This window comes from Glossina fuscipes, unplaced genomic scaffold (assembly GCF_014805625.2).
Source record: "Glossina fuscipes isolate IAEA_lab_2018 unplaced genomic scaffold, Yale_Gfus_2 90, whole genome shotgun sequence".
Classification (NCBI taxonomy): Eukaryota; Metazoa; Arthropoda; class Insecta; order Diptera; family Glossinidae; genus Glossina; species Glossina fuscipes.
The window spans coordinates 2,258,165-2,273,606 of record NW_023998444.1 but is presented as its reverse complement, the minus strand read 5'-3'; the positions used below and the strand labels follow the sequence as shown (position 1 = coordinate 2,273,606).

General features: G+C 34.4%; 3 protein-coding genes across 3 annotated transcripts; all 3 read right to left on the bottom strand.

Annotated features, from left to right (window-relative positions):
- Nucleotides 1-2,986: 2,986 nt before the first annotated feature.
- LOC119638466 lies at nt 2,987-7,808 on the bottom strand. Its single transcript, XM_038035262.1, is given in 10 exon segments — nt 2,987-3,479; nt 4,044-4,783; nt 4,846-4,996; nt 5,066-5,336; nt 5,488-5,720; nt 5,722-6,156; nt 6,224-6,939; nt 7,010-7,160; nt 7,288-7,558; nt 7,621-7,808. Coding segments are annotated over 10 exon segments (3,432 nt in total). The 5' UTR covers nt 7,632-7,808; the 3' UTR covers nt 2,987-3,026.
- Nucleotides 7,809-8,525: 717 nt separating this feature from the next.
- On the bottom strand, nt 8,526-10,962 carry LOC119638476 (esterase B1-like). The gene is made up of 5 exons (XM_038035284.1): nt 10,824-10,962; nt 10,493-10,763; nt 10,271-10,421; nt 9,473-10,206; nt 8,526-9,415 (listed from the first exon to the last, which is right to left on the bottom strand). The coding sequence occupies exons 1-5, from the start codon at nt 10,829-10,831 to the stop codon at nt 8,972-8,974; spliced, it is 1,608 nt and encodes a 535-aa protein (XP_037891212.1). The 5' UTR covers nt 10,832-10,962; the 3' UTR covers nt 8,526-8,971.
- A 1,243-nt stretch (nt 10,963-12,205) lies between these two features.
- LOC119638482 (esterase B1-like) lies at nt 12,206-14,765 on the bottom strand. Its single transcript, XM_038035290.1, has 5 exons — nt 14,586-14,765; nt 14,248-14,515; nt 13,623-13,773; nt 12,819-13,555; nt 12,206-12,745 (listed from the first exon to the last, which is right to left on the bottom strand). Exons 1-5 carry the CDS (start codon nt 14,594-14,596, stop codon nt 12,224-12,226), a joined length of 1,689 nt encoding a protein of 562 aa, XP_037891218.1. The 5' UTR covers nt 14,597-14,765; the 3' UTR covers nt 12,206-12,223.
- Nucleotides 14,766-15,442: the final 677 nt, after the last annotated feature.

The following is a 15,442-nucleotide window of genomic DNA, read 5'->3' as shown; positions in this document are numbered from 1 at the left end:
TAGAATGTAAAAGATTTTTGCTTTCATATGACGATAATTTTTCATCTTTGTTCTGTGTACGTGCGCGTGTATGTGTGCTTGCTTGAATGTAAATTTGAATATTTATATTCGTTCAGAGATCGAAGCAGATCGGAAACATATTCGCTTTACCCTTACAACCGCTTGTTCTCATTCTTACGTTCATTTGTAGATATTCATATACATATATATAAATATTACTATCTGAAACATTGTGTATACTTTATTGCCTTTATTATATTGTATTAATTGTAATATGTAAAGTACGTGCAATTAGTTTATTTCAATCATTAAATTCATTAAGTATTAGCATGAAAAAACGTTGAGTATTAAATAACTGTAGCAACCTGATATGTCGGTCATGTTCCGTTAAAGTATATATATCTCTCTCAGGGGTAGGGTAAGAAAGTTTTCTATAACTCTTCTTATGCATAAATTTTAACCAACAACCCAAGAATAAGCAGATGTGCGGACGCAGATAAGGATGAAGGAGGCAAGCTACGTAGTGCGCTAGAGAGTCCAAGCAAAAATATTGCATACCTAAAATAAATAAAATATGCAAGGGTATAGGTGATGTTCAAAAATTGCGTTTACACTTGTTGTAAAAGGAGGTGAGAAAGCTCTATATGCCTTTAAGTTGACAGTGGACCAGCAGGAACTTTTCGCATGGGATACACATGTCAGTTTAAACAAACCTACTATAGGCAATAAACTCTAATTCGCTGATTATTGTGAAACTAAAATGTGGAGACTTGTAGGTAAAATAGCTTTTCTCGCCGGTTTATTAAAAAGCTTTCAAAAACTTAATAAATTAAGATTATGGTAGTATGTTAGCGTAAGGAGAGGCTGCCATATTATGCAAAGATCATTAAGACACTAGAGTAAAGGAAGATAGTACATTGCTACCCCACTTAATAGGATATTAACCGCTAAGTGGTTTAGTTGAATCGGCTGAGGGTAGCAAGTGAACTGACTTCGAACCCTTCAAGACTGAAGTAGGGATTATCTCGTAATATAAGATATATGCTTATTATAGTTTTACCAAAACATTCCAGGGGACTGGACTACAAAAAAAAAAAAAAAAAATAGTAAGCGAAGTTAAAAAATCATCTTCCGCCCTAAAGCGAGTAGAGTTTTACTTGTCTTGTATAAAAATATCCCAAGGAGTGGATTGAGGTGGCTGTATTCTCAAGCCCTTATACCACAAGTTATGCCGGGTGTAATAATTTTTCCGAATGAATTTTTCACTTTCCTAACTGCAATAAAAATTTAATCATTGCCACCCTTTTTTGTTCTTTAAGATCATTACTACACTGTTACAAAACGTATATATAGATAACATCTTTTATTAAAATATTTTATATTGTAAGGTGGAGCATTGGACTGTAATAGTTTGCAATAATTATGAACAAACGTTATGAGAGCAAGAGAGCGAAAAAACCTGAAATAAGCTCATTTACTCAGTTTTGTGCGAGGTACATGTGAGATTTTTAAGAACCGTTCAAATATCTGGAGGAAATTTGGACTGCATATGTTTCGGGATCCCTTTCTTACTGTAAAAAGTAAGCATTTATAAGGTAACTAGGCATGATTTTGAATATTTGGGGATCGAAATAAGTTTGCATTAGATGAAGAAGCGACGGATATTTAAAGATAGATTTTGCCTAAGTATAATAATTTTATTGTTCTCTTTTGAGAAAAAGACTTGTATGTGCGATAGTAGAATGTGTTGAATATATTCACTATACGAGCGCATAAACATACTACGGTTATAGCAAAGCCACTTGTGTGCGTCTGTGCATGCGCAAACAGGAAATGTTTACATTTTACTAAATTCATGTTGAAGATTTCTGATTTTCATGCTTACTTGTTGGTTCGATGTAATATTCACTGTCAAATGCACCCATCATTTTTCTGTTTTATCTGATATTTTTAATCTAATCTCGTCTTAATTTATCATTTATTTTTCGGCTGCATCTACGTTGCACAAAAAGTACCGAGTCTGTAGTTTTTTTAAATACCCGCGCGATGATATCGATGTTTATATTTATACCCTTATACACCATTTATAGTACATAGGTATATTAGGTAAGCGCGGACGTATGTAACAAGCAGGAGAGCTTGAGATAGACCCACCTTCTATATTATACCAATCGATTCAGAATCATAATCTGAGTTGGTCTAAACCTTCTTGCCCGTCTGTCCATGTATATTTGTATTCAAGCTACAGGTCGCAATTTTTGAGATATTTCGATGAAATTTGGTACAGTGACATTTTTTGGCCCAAGGACGAACGCTATTGGTTCGTATCGGCCCTCGTTTTCAACCACTCCTCATACAACACTTTATTCTGAAATGTAGTTATATGGAAAAAATTGTCGGCAGAAGTGGTTAAGTAGCAGTATTTCCGGCATTCTAAATTGGAATGAAAACTTTGGACCAGTTGCAGCAATTTTTGAACCCTCTCTCACATAACGAAAACTGTAGTTCACACGGCAATTTAATTCTATGCTTTGTGATGAATTTATATTACATTATAATAATAATTTAACGTAAAAAAATTTAAACCATCTCGGCCCTAATTACCCAAAATTTTACTATTATTACCTTCTTGTGATGGTTACATACACTTTGTCAAAAACTTCATAGCTACCAGAAATGAATTTCATAGATCTTATAAAATCGATATACTATTGATGTTTGTCAGTCCATCTGTCCATCTATCTTTTAACTGAATATAAGAAATCAAGGCGGACAGATACCCTGGCAAGCTTAGATTGGTTTAAAAAGTGATTTGAAATTGATCGGTATAACAAAGAGTGTATTTATATCAAGTCCTTCCGTGAGTTCCATACATCCGCACAAACTTAAAATACACCCTTATACCATAAGTAGTGTAGGGTATTAAAATAACTAACAAGTATTTTTTTTTTCAATTTCTTCCAATAAAATTTATTAAAATTGTTACATGATTTCCTATTTTTATATATCAATTTTTTCTTTTTTTTTCACTCTATTAAATTTTCACCATATAAATTATTCCAAACTTGAAATTTATTCATTACACCAGTGGGCATATCACCGAATATCACGTCAGAGCCAATATTTAACCATTTATATATACCCGCTGTCTTCACCTCCTCCCAATCGTTAACATAAACACAATTTGGATTTGAGTTTTTAGCAAATGTTGTCCATATTTTAATCAAACGCAGTATCGTTAAATATTCCTTTGAATCATTGTTTAATGGTCGCGAATAATAGGAATAGAAGAGATAGGATAAGTCATCGGCATGAGCCACACCTTCAGTTATATCGTTACCGCAAAACATATTCCGATGATGATTAAAGGTGGGCGAATCGAAATCGAAGCAATATTGATACGTGGATGCTGAAGCGTACTTTAAGCGAGCAGCGATGACACGATGAAGTGGATGCCAGAATAAGCGATAAGAAAAATACTTAAAAAGGAAAGAAAAATTTAATAAAAATTACAATTATTTAGTGAAGGGAGAGAATTGTTTTGACGTGTGAATCCTTCTCCTTTTAAATCGTTTTTTTTTTCTTTTATGGCTAAAGCTTGGAATCTTTTTGAATAAAAAATCGACTGTTGGTAGGATTAATTAAGCGCTAATCCTTTCAACTGGATAAGTCAATTGAAGCAATCTAAATTAATTATAATGACCGCCGGACTGACAACTGGTTGGTTTAACTCGGTTGCCTAACTCGATTAATCGGTTTTTTGCAACTTTTACTTTGTATCCATGTATATGAAAACGATTTCTTAAATCAAAAATTCGACTAATAATTAAAATCTAGGAATTGAGACTATTTTTACAAAGGTACGTGAAGCCCTAGCTCTAGCGAAGCTAAAAAAAAGCACAGCGGATCCTGGAGACTAAACTAATGATAGATAGATAGACTCACAATTGTGTCTTTGAGACATCTGCCCCGAGTCATTGAGATTAGCGCTTGTTTTATTAGATATAAGAAAAGGTTGTTTCAAACAAATTCATATCACTTACATCGAGAAAAAGTAAAATATTTTTCTCATTCAATTCCTTATCACCAAAATGCGTTTCTTTTAATGTTTCTGACAAGCATTTTACTTGTTTTCTTCTACCAAACAAGGATATGTCTGCAGGCAAAAGTTTTTCCGGTTGTTGAGCCAGCCTAGACATAATTTCTGGTCTCTTCTTTAATCTTGGATACATAAGTAAACCCTCAAACGATGTACCACCGATAACAACGGGTATTTCATTACCCCAAGCCGTTTTCATTGATAACCACAACGGTTGAGTTATAATGGAATCTTCAGCCTCGTATGTCTCAAATGATGGCATAAAAGCGTATAGATAACCCCTGGCCCGAACTTCATCATTTATGGCATCTACATCGATCAATTCATTAGCTGGCAAATGTTGCAAGAATTCCAAGACAAGTTTTTCATTATCTTTCGGACCCTTATAGCCCTTAGAGCAGGCAACGAGACACGATAAAACAGGCGCATCATAACTAAATGCCCAATTATTTAGCATACAACCGGACATACAAATTGCCTTGTGAAACATATGACGCGTACGTTCGGTACTGAGCAAGTAATGAATTGAAGCTGCCCCAGCACTCTCGCCAAATAAAGTTATATTATTAGGATCGCCTCCGAAATGGACGATATTTTTCCTAACCCATTCTAAGGCCAATACTTGATCCTTTAAACCGGCATTGCCGGGTACTTTCAAAGCAGGATCGCATAAACTAAGAAATCCTAGAGAAGAAAGCAAAACAAAAATGAAAAAATTTTTAAATTCAAAGTTGAAAAGATTTTACCCAATACTGATACGCGGTAATTGAAAGTAACCACAACTACGTCTTCATGCATGAGATAATCGGGACCGAATTTATCTTTAATACACGATCCAGTTGAAAAACCTCCACCGTATATCCAAACCATTACCGGTAATTTTTCTAAACTTTTTATCTGAAAAAAGGAAAAACAGATTCTTTTTTTCTAAAATTTCTTTCAACTTTTCAGATCTTAATTATTCACGTCTTTGCTATACACGTTCAAATAGAGGCAATCTTCTGAACCTTCTATTATGCCCATGTTGTTCTTTTGCATAGGTTTCACTTTGAATTCCGTGCAATTTCTTACGTTAGACCAACCACCGGCAGGTACAGGGGACTTGAAACGTAAGCTCCCCACAGGAGGTTCAGCATATGGTATGCCCTCAAAGCTATAGTAAATTTGATCGTATAAAGATGCGCATTTTCGACCTTTAATTGAACCTTGAGAGATTTCCAAGATCTCATCAGTTGTTCTGATAGAAAAATTGAACAAAAAAAAAAAAAAAAAATTACAAAAAAATTCTGTCAAGAAAATGCATTTGTATTTAATATCATTATTATTAATTTTTACGATTTGATTACTTGAAGATTTTTTGCAACTATTTTACAACACACTTTGTTTACCCAGATTGCATTACGAGACTCGTTCTTTTCTTAGAATTTGTTAAGTGAAAATGTTTAATAGCGGATTTTAAATGTTTAACTAAAGAGTAAGCATTGAACTGAACGACTCTTAAATTCTCAAAATGTGAAAAGCTTGCTGTCAAGTGGCGTGACATCTTAGAGATTGAAAGCTCTACAGTTGACGCTTGAGCAATAAGTACTTTGTTGAAAGAAATTTTGTTTTTTTTTTTTTTATTGGAATAATTTTTCCCAAATTGAAAGAATATCTTTCTCGGGGATTTCAGTGAATTTTATAACTTGATCAATTAATAAAGCCATGTAGTTATCAGAAGAATTTAAAGGTTTCCACTTCGTCGGTTGTAGAGCAAAACAATTGGGATCTGATGTTTGTGAAAAGCTTGTAAAAATATCGACAATTGTTTTTATCATTTGAAATTCCAATGTGCTGCTATCTAATTTCCAAGACGCTGATGAAAACCACAGATACGATAACTCCCCGGCATGAGGTACTCCTTTCTTTAAATCGTTGCCGCAGAATAGAGTACGGTAATGATTAAAAGTGGGCGAATCGAAAGCAAAGCGATAGCGATAAGTCGGTGCTTTTGAATAAGTTAAGCGAGATGTAATAAACCGTTGTATACCGTAATTGATTATAAAGCAGCCGTAAAACTGAAAATGAACAAAAATTTCAAATATATTTTAAAATTTTCATAGATACTTCTCTTTCCTCTCTTACCTTTATAAATTCTTGCAACATATTCTCTTTAGGTCCTTCATGGCCAAAATGTATTTCAATTAATTTCTTATATAACTCTGAATTTTCTTTGCTCTTAATAATTTGAGGTATAACAGATTCGGGCTCTTCGTGAGAAATCTTTAGTCTCTCCAGGTGATCTCTCAATGAGCGATAGATTAGTAAACCTTCATCAGCCACTGATCCCACTATCAAAGGTATTTGATTACTCCACGCTGTGGGCAACATTGCCTCTGGTTTTTTGTCTATAATGCAGTCATCACTGCGATACGGTTCTATAGTGGGAGCGAAAGCTAACTCTTGTCCGAAATTATCCTCATTGAATAGATTATGTAATATTAGCTTTTCAGCATCCAAAGTTTTAAGAAATTCCAAAACTAAACGATCGTTATTTTCGTATTGATATCCGTAACAGTTTGCCAAACGATAAGCATAATCCTTAGCAGGCTTGCATGCCCAAACATTGAGTGCACTACCAGACATACAAATAGCTTTGTGGAAAAGATTTTCAGTTTGAGGTGTGAGCATAAGGTGATGAGTGCTAGCAGCTCCAGCACTGCTACCGAATACCGTAATATTTTCATTGTTACCATTGAAATATTTAATATATTGCTTAACCCATTTTAAGGCCAAAACTTGATCTTTTAAGCCGGCATTACCGGGAACTTGAAGTTCTCGATCTTTTAGGCTAAGAAAACCTGAAATTATTTTTTTAAAAATATCTGCCATTAACACAGGAATGCACTGTAAATACTTGCTATACTTTACCCAATGAATCCAAGCGATAATTGAATGTTACAACCACCACATTGGCACGCATTAAATAGTCTGGACTGTAGAGGTAGCGAGTACCTTCGCCCTTATAAAACCCACCACCATATATATAAAACATAACCGGCAAAGATTCTGAAGAGTGAAGCTAAGAGTAAAAATATTGAGAGAAATAAACGATAAGAGAAATAAAAAAAGCTATTGCTTTCTGTCTCTCTCTCTCTCTCTCGCTCGCTCTTTCGATTTTATTCGTTGTTCTTTTCTCCATTGCTTACCTGTTTTGTGTAAACATTCAAATACAAACAATCCTCTGATCCTACTGCCAAACCAGTTTTGGGATCTTTTTGCATTGGCTTTACTTGAAAGTCAACGCAATCTCTTATACCCGACCATGGTTTTGCTGGTAGAGGTGCTTTAAAGCGTAATTCTCCTACGGGAGGTTGAGCATATGGAATACCTTCAAAACTAAAGTACTCGTCATTGTAAATTGTTTGCCGTTGAATTCCTCGTATTTGTCCAACCGGTAGGGTGATAACTGGATAAATACTGTAGGAACGAAATGCAGAGAGCTCTATACAATATATTGTGAATTATATATGAAAACTTACTTCGCAGACATTGTTGATAATAATTTCATAAGCACTGAGCGACTGTTAAGCAAATTGGCATAAATTCTTCTTTATATATATGACAATTAAATTAATTCAACAACTTTATAAGCTTATCTGTGAGAAATGAATACGTGATACCGGTGCACTATATCAAAAATGCGCAAATATTATTAATTGCTTTTGCTGTAATTCTTGGGCTTTCTTTAAATGTCTCGATTATGATTTTCTTTACTTAGCGTATTTGTGTTAACTGAAAGCTGATATTATTCGAAGTCAGTTTTCTGTTATATACAAAATTTGTCTGCAATTCTTGATTCCTCTGCTAGAACAGGGTGTGAGTAGAACAGGGTCAGTCAGTAGCGGATTGAAGACTACGTGTAGTGAAAGTATCAGCATTGTGATTCATTTCACTGAAAGCCAATATTCTTCCCCTTTTCCTAAAAAATTCTCCTTACATACAAAATCTCTCTGCGTTTCTTGGATTTACGTTCTGAATATGAAAGGGTCAGTGAGTAATGTGTTCAGGACTACGTGTAATAAAAGTATCAGTCGGTAATATATTGTGATTCATTTCTCTGATAGCTAACATTATTGAAAGTCAATCTCTGATATATGAAAGCATTAGTTAGTAGTTTGTTAGGAGCTATATGCAGCGAAAGAATCAGCTGGTAGTACTCTTCATTTACGTTTATTAAAGTATCAGTCTGTTATATACAAAATCTGCCTACGATTCTTATTCTCATGTTCTGAATATCAAAGGGTCAGTAACAGTTGTATTAGACAGGATTAGCCAGTAGTGTATTAGTGTTTAGTGTATTACAAGCTGCAAGTCATTTACGTGTATTAAAGTATCAGTCTGTTATATACAAAATCTGCCTACGATTCTTATGTCCATGTTCTGAATATCAAAGGGTCAGTAACAGTTGTGTTAGACAGGATTAGCCAGTAGTGTATTAGTGTTTAGTGTATTACAAGCTGCAAGAAATGGATAACGGTTCCTGAATTCCTTGCATATGGAATGCACTCGTTATTAAAAAAACAAAATTCAGAAAAAACCGGCTCAATTTCTTTTTCATATCTTTCTAATCTAGTACAGTCCTAAAAAAAAATAAAGCTTTCTCAAGTGTTTCGATTTCCGGATAATCCGCTCGACTAACTCGACTAACAATTCAATGTTCGTGTGTTCAAGCCTCAAGTATGGTAGTGCTTGATGACTTTAATCTTAGTATTGATTTGTCCGGCTTTAATAATGATTATAAGTCAGGTTAAACCGGGTTCTAACTAAATAAGTGAAGGGTTATCTAAACCAAGCACGAGTGTGAATAAGCTCTTCTTTTATTTACTTGAATTATTCATTATAAAGGCTCAACCAAAATTTTAACTTCTCTGTTTCGGGTAACTCTTCTAACATTTGCACTTCATCGCTTATATTAAGTGCCGCGAAGGGTTGCTTATCGTTCACGCAGGTCCATTCAGATGATTGAATTTCTTTGCAATTCGGATTGGAGGTACTAGCAAATGAAGTCCACATACCGATCATACGTCGTATAGTCAAATATTCGAGGCTATCTAGAGGCAGCTTCCACGCCCGTCGACAATAAAATAAATAAGAAACGTCATCGGCGTGCGCAGCACCTCTTACCTCGCGACCGCAATATTTTACACGATATAAATTAAAGTTAGGAGAATCGAAGTCAAAACGATACATGTAGGTAGGGGCACGCGTAGCATAACGTAAACGTTGAAATATGGTAAATTGGAACCCTATCCAATAACGAGTGTACGAGAGAATCTAGAAAAGGAATAAAAATCTAAAAAATTTGTTGCGTTGTATTGGTCCTCCACTCACCTCTAAATAATTGAAAACATTTTCAATATTCATATCTTTGTTATGAAAATACATTTTCAAGATTTGTCTTCCCAAACTTTGAGACTCTTCTAAGGTTTGTTTTAATCGGATATCTTGAGGAACGATTAGTTCAGGCTTCTCGTTTAATATCTCTATACGTTGCGGTCTTTTCTTAATGCTCGGCAACTTAAGTAGACCTTCAAACGATGTACCACCCAGAATCAGGGGGATTTCATTGGACCAGCTAGTGGTAAGCAATTTATCTAAGCTGCGTGTTATTAAAGCAGAAGGACTATCATAAGGTTCTACTATAGGGCCCCAAACAAAGGCAACATCATTAAATATTTCCTCTTCAGTTAGTACATCGACACTTGTTAGCTGATCAGATGGTATTTGTTGTAAATGTTTTAATATTAACGGATCCGAATATTCCCCGTCGTAGCCAGTAGCTTTAGCTAAACGATGAGCATAATTTCCTGGCGGTACGCAGGCCCATTTATTATTTATTGTACCCGACATTAGTATGGCTTTATGAAAGAGCCCTTTTGTTTTTTCGCTCATCATTAGCAAATGAGCGGCTGCCGAGCCGGCACTTTCACCAAACAAGGTTATATTATCAGGATCACCATTAAACTTAAGGCAATTTTCTTTAAACCATTTTATGGCCATTAATTGATCTTTTAAACCGGCATTACCAGGTATATCGAGAGAAGGATCCTCAAAACTAAGAAATCCTGGAAATTTTTAAACAAAAGAGAAGAGAAAACAAATCTCATATAAAAGGAAAAATGTATATACCTAAGGGCCCCAGCCTATAATTCATGGTAACTAATATCACATCTTCCATCATAAAATAATCTGGCCCCAAATTATTTGTGGTCGCATCGCCCAATTCGAAAGCTCCTCCATACAAATAAATCATAACCGGCAAAGGTTTTGAACTAATCAACTTGAAAGAAAAAAGAAAGCGAAAAATGTTATTTAAAAAAAAAAAAGGGAAACCAAACTTAATTATCTTACCTTCTTCGTATAGACATTCAAATACAAACAATCCTCAGAACCTTCAACAATCTTTTTGAAGTAATTTTGTTGCATTGGTCTAACATCTAATTGAAAGCATTCTCGCACTTCCACCCAAGGGGTTACAGGCTCCGGTGCTTTGAAGCGTAAATTATTTATAGGAGGCTGAGCATACGGTATCTTCTCAAAGCTATAGTAATTGTCATTATAAACTGAACATTTCAAGAGCCCTTTGACACAACCATGTGTGGTTGTTATGATCGGATGACAGCTGTGAAAAAATTTTTTAATCAATTTTCTAATACATTAGCTGATAATATTTTATACAAACTCGGTCATATTTGTTAAAAAATTGTAGTTCTTATTGTTGTTCAATAGCACCAGCGCCAAAGCATTTTTATTTATTTTATTTTATTCAAAGTTTTTTTGGTCTTTTTTTTTTTCTCTACAAGAAAGAAGGAAAGTAAAAAATGAAGACGAACCTCTTTACTCAATGATTACTATAAAACGTTTTTTATCAAATAATAAACAAAACATTATCAAGGTATTTTGTATAAGATCTTATTTGAAGAGATGAACTTTTCAAATTTGCTCCCATAAGAGAAGCAATAAATGTGTTTATAGAGCTTTTAAGAAATTTCTTTGAGCGTAAGGTATTTCCATAAATGTCTCTGAGTATAAAATAATAGCCTAAGGAGAGAAACCTAAGCAACAGAAAAAGTTATTTCTTTTCATCCAAACATAGCCACATTAATCAATGAATTCTCCCACAGAACAACACAGACGTTTCATTGAAAGAATTAAGCTTAAGAGTATTTTACTTGTGCTCGCTATGTAACTGAAGTTAATTAATTACGATCGTCAAGACAATGTTTAAGTGCAAGTCTACAAAGCGGCAGGCCGTCTAGGTCGTAAATAATGCTAACAGTGCGTTTTTAACATTGAAAATAACGAATGAGCTAATTTTACCTTTCCCGATTTAAAAGTCCTGGTAATGCATGTAAAGTTGCAAACTATTTTGATGAACTTTTTTTATATGGGAGCAGCTTTTAAAAAAAAGGTAAGGATATTATAGGGACAAAGCCGACTTTTAGGTACCCTACACCATTTCGGCTTACATAGTCTTTCATTCATATTCTTAATAATGCAGCTAAGGTACATAGATATGATAGGAAAGTGAGTCGGACAGAGGGTCAAAGGAGCTTTAATAGATTCTGAAAATGTTTCTGAATAGATCAGTATAACAAAAATATCCCAAAATGTCGGTTGAATGGAACAATATTCGTAGGACAGACAGCCTTAATAAGGAAAATGGTTGAAAAAATGGTCCTATTCGAACCATGTTTAATAGTTTAGTTTGTGCTCGAGTCAACATACACAAAACAGTGTGCCGAGTTTCACGAAAATATCTCGGAAATTATTGCCTGTAAATTGAAGACAAGAAAACAAGAAGGCCAGAGGGACTGAAAATGATGCTGACAAGCTGATTCCTTTCCAAGTCCTCCCGAATAATGCATTCGTCCGCATAAAGTTAACATACCCTTCTGCCCTTCTGTAATTTATTTTAGACTACTCCGCGTTACTAAAATGCTTTCATTTTTCTTCATTTTCATATTTATTGTCTCAATTCATCACAGTGTTTGGTTCATATGCACATATGTGTTATGTATAAAAAAAAAAAAAAAAAAAAAAAAATTAAATTTAAATTCCATTTCCTCTAAGTTTAGTAAACTATTTTACATATTGGTAGAGACTTTCCCATGTCTGGAGTTTTGCCATCTCAGGCAAATCAATCAATTCCAGTTGATTATCAATATTCAAACATTTTATCGTAACGGTAGCATTGCTTTCATTAAAGCCAGTTACAACTGGTAACCATGATTGCGTTATCTTATCGCTATTTTCTACGCTATCTGTAGCATAGGAAAAAGGACGTGAGCATTGAGCAAAACTCGTCCAAATGTCAATCATGCGTTTAATGGTTTTGTATTCTGGTGTTTCGGTAGATAATTTCCATGAGAAATTACCGAAGAATAAATACGAATGATCATCGACATGGGCCACACCGCGTAACTGTTTGCCGCAATATTTGATACGTTGATGATTGAAATGCGGTGAATCGAAATCGAAACGATACAAATAACTGTCAGCAGCAGTAGCACAAGTATCAGCAGAAGTTTTTTTTGATTTACATTTAAGGCGAGCATGCAGAGTACGCAAAATTGGATGCCAAATAACTTTATATGACGCATACTACGAGTATATAAACATTAATTGAAAATAGTTACAAATTCAATTCAATTCAATTCAATAGGTTTCTACTAACCTCGCAATAATTTAAAATGCTTTCCAAGCTGAATGGCTTATCACCAAAATGTAATTCTTGAATTCTTTTCGCGAATACCTTTTGCATATCCATTGAATAATTTTGTTTTAAAGCGAGAGGCAGTAAATGCTGCGAATTATTTTCTAATTCAGTAATGAGAAATGGTGCCATATAAACGCGACCATACATCATAAGCCCTTCGAACGATGTACCACTTATTAGTATTGGGATTTCATTACCCCATGATTCTGATAATAATTCTTCGGGATCTTTATCGATTATGCAAGTTTCTGTATGATATGTCTCTATACTCGGACCATATGTAAACAAAAAATCATTCATATTTTCTTCTTTAGTATTTAAATAGGGCTTGAGAAGATTTTCACCAGATTGCTGCTGTAAAAATTCGAATATATTTTTCTCATCCGTAACCGGGCCTTGATAACCTAATGCCTGAGCTAAACGTAAAGGAATATTTTTGAGGGGAGAATAAGCCCAGGAACATAGTATAGTGCCTGACATAAGTATGGCTTTGTGGAAGAGACCACGAGCCAATGGGCAACACATTAGATAATGAGCTGAAGCCGCACCAGCGCTTTCACCAGCTAAAGTAATATTCTCACTATCGCCGTTAAAATGATGAACGTTCGCTTTAATCCATTGCAAAGCTAACAGTTGATCCTTCAAGCCCGTATTACCTGGTATACCCAAAGCGGGATCTTTAAAGCTTAGAAAGCCTGCAAAAGCAAACATTTTGGGAAGATTTAAGGAAATCATGTAAATCAAAATTGAAAATGTATTTACCAAAAGGACCCAAACGATAACTGAGAGTAATGAGGATAACCGGCTTCATCATAAAATAATCGGGGCCATGTAGGTCTCTGGTGGGATCACCACGTTCAAAACCCCCACCAAATAGAAACACAATAACCGGTAAGGGTTTATATGTTTTTAGCTGAAGATCAGAAAGTAAAAGCATTATGGTAGCATTCATAAATGACTTTATATGGGGAGTAGTCGAAAAATCGGTACCTTTCGAATTATTTACAATAGCTTTCTTCCGTAAGCCGAACATGTCTAAGTCATCAAAATATCTCAAAAATTACGATCTTCTGGTTGAACAGAATAATGCAAGACGGACTTACGGACAGACAAGCTTGTGAAAATTTGACATAGACTCATCTCGCACCGATCATCGCACCGATAGATTCAGAATTACGTTTTGAATCGAACTAACTGAGAGAAACCCAACTTTTATTACACCGATTGTTTCAGAATCACTTTCCGAGTCGAAGGACTTGAATATGATATTTTATACATCCAAACTACTACTACTGCTGTAAGCTTGTGGTGTAGGGTAAAAAAATTTCATATTAATAACGTTACGCATCTTCTTCTTCTTTAACTTTTTAAAGTTTTCCCAACATACCTCCTTGCAATACACGTTTAAATACAAACAATCTTCATTTCCCTCTATTTGTTGATTCAATAAATTTTTTTGCATTGGTTTCGGTGGCTTTTCAGTGCAATCGAGTATTTCGGTCCATGGTTTTTTTGCAACAGGAGGACGGAAACGTAACGAGCCAAGAGGTTTTTCAGCAAACGGTATTTTTTCAAAGCTATAATAGACATCATCGTATACACCAGTGCATTGTTGCCCTTTAATTGGTCCTAATGTAGTGTTGATCACAAGTAATCTTTAATATTAAATTATAATAACAATAGAAATTCTCTTATCAAAATGAATTAAAAATTCTAGAAACTTACTCTTCGGTCATTTAGCTTTGTTAAATTACTTTTGGTCTTTTTTTGGTTTTTTTTTATTCACTTATTATGAACGATACAAAATAAATCGAATTAATAAATTGAAGGGCAATGGATCTAAAAAAGATAAATTGCCGCCAACTTATATGTATTTTTACTACTACTACACTTCACGCTTGATATCTTACTAATGAAAGAAAAAACGAATTTATTTATAAAAGAAACTATTTTTTATTCTTTGTTTATTAATCTCTTTACTCTCTTTCTCATACTATTTCTCTTTCAAATGTGATCAAAAAATAACGCAATTTTTAGATTGCTTTGCTTTTTACGTTACCTTCGCTGTTATGTTATCGCTGGACATACCACAATTGCATGAATAATGTAAAAGAGAAAGCTTTTCATAACATTTTGTTAAGCTTTCTGTTATATCATATTTTACTTTACTTGCGATAGGAAGTATATTTAGTTTGTGTGCGCGACTAAATGTCCCAACTATCCATCCATCTTTATACCCATCACTGAAGAATGAGGGAATGGTTACATTTTGTCAATCGGTTCGTAGCGCCCAGAAGGGATCTTCAGACATCACCACGCGTATTTATTCTTGATCAGCATAAAATTACGCATCAATTTAAGTACGTCCATCTGCCCATCTGTTTAATGTCTGTTGCATTTTCCTGCCCACAAAAATAAAGCTAACGACTTTGAATTTAGCAGAAACAGTTATCACAGGTTGGTATTGAAAGCAGATCAAATCGGTCACATAACATTGCTATAGTAACACGTAAACAGGCGACACCTCTGCTCTTCAAAATAATTTAAAAAATTGCTTTCTCGCTCCTTACTCATAAATTATA

Bases quoted from the DNA above. Each gene is read 5' to 3' on its own strand.
- LOC119638476 (XM_038035284.1), bottom strand. The intron at 10,207-10,270 runs GTATATACATTT...AAAAATTTCCAG, and splicing joins TTATAGGCTGGGGCCCTTAG to GATTTCTTAGTTTTGAGGAT. The intron at 9,416-9,472 runs GTGAGTGGAGGA...TTCCTTTTCTAG, and splicing joins ATGTTTTCAATTATTTAGAG to ATTCTCTCGTACACTCGTTA.
- LOC119638482 (XM_038035290.1), bottom strand. The intron at 13,774-14,247 runs GTATGTTGGGAA...TCTGATCTTCAG, and splicing joins TAAACGTGTATTGCAAGGAG to CTAAAAACATATAAACCCTT. The intron at 13,556-13,622 runs GTAAATACATTT...TTGCTTTTGCAG, and splicing joins TTATCGTTTGGGTCCTTTTG to GCTTTCTAAGCTTTAAAGAT.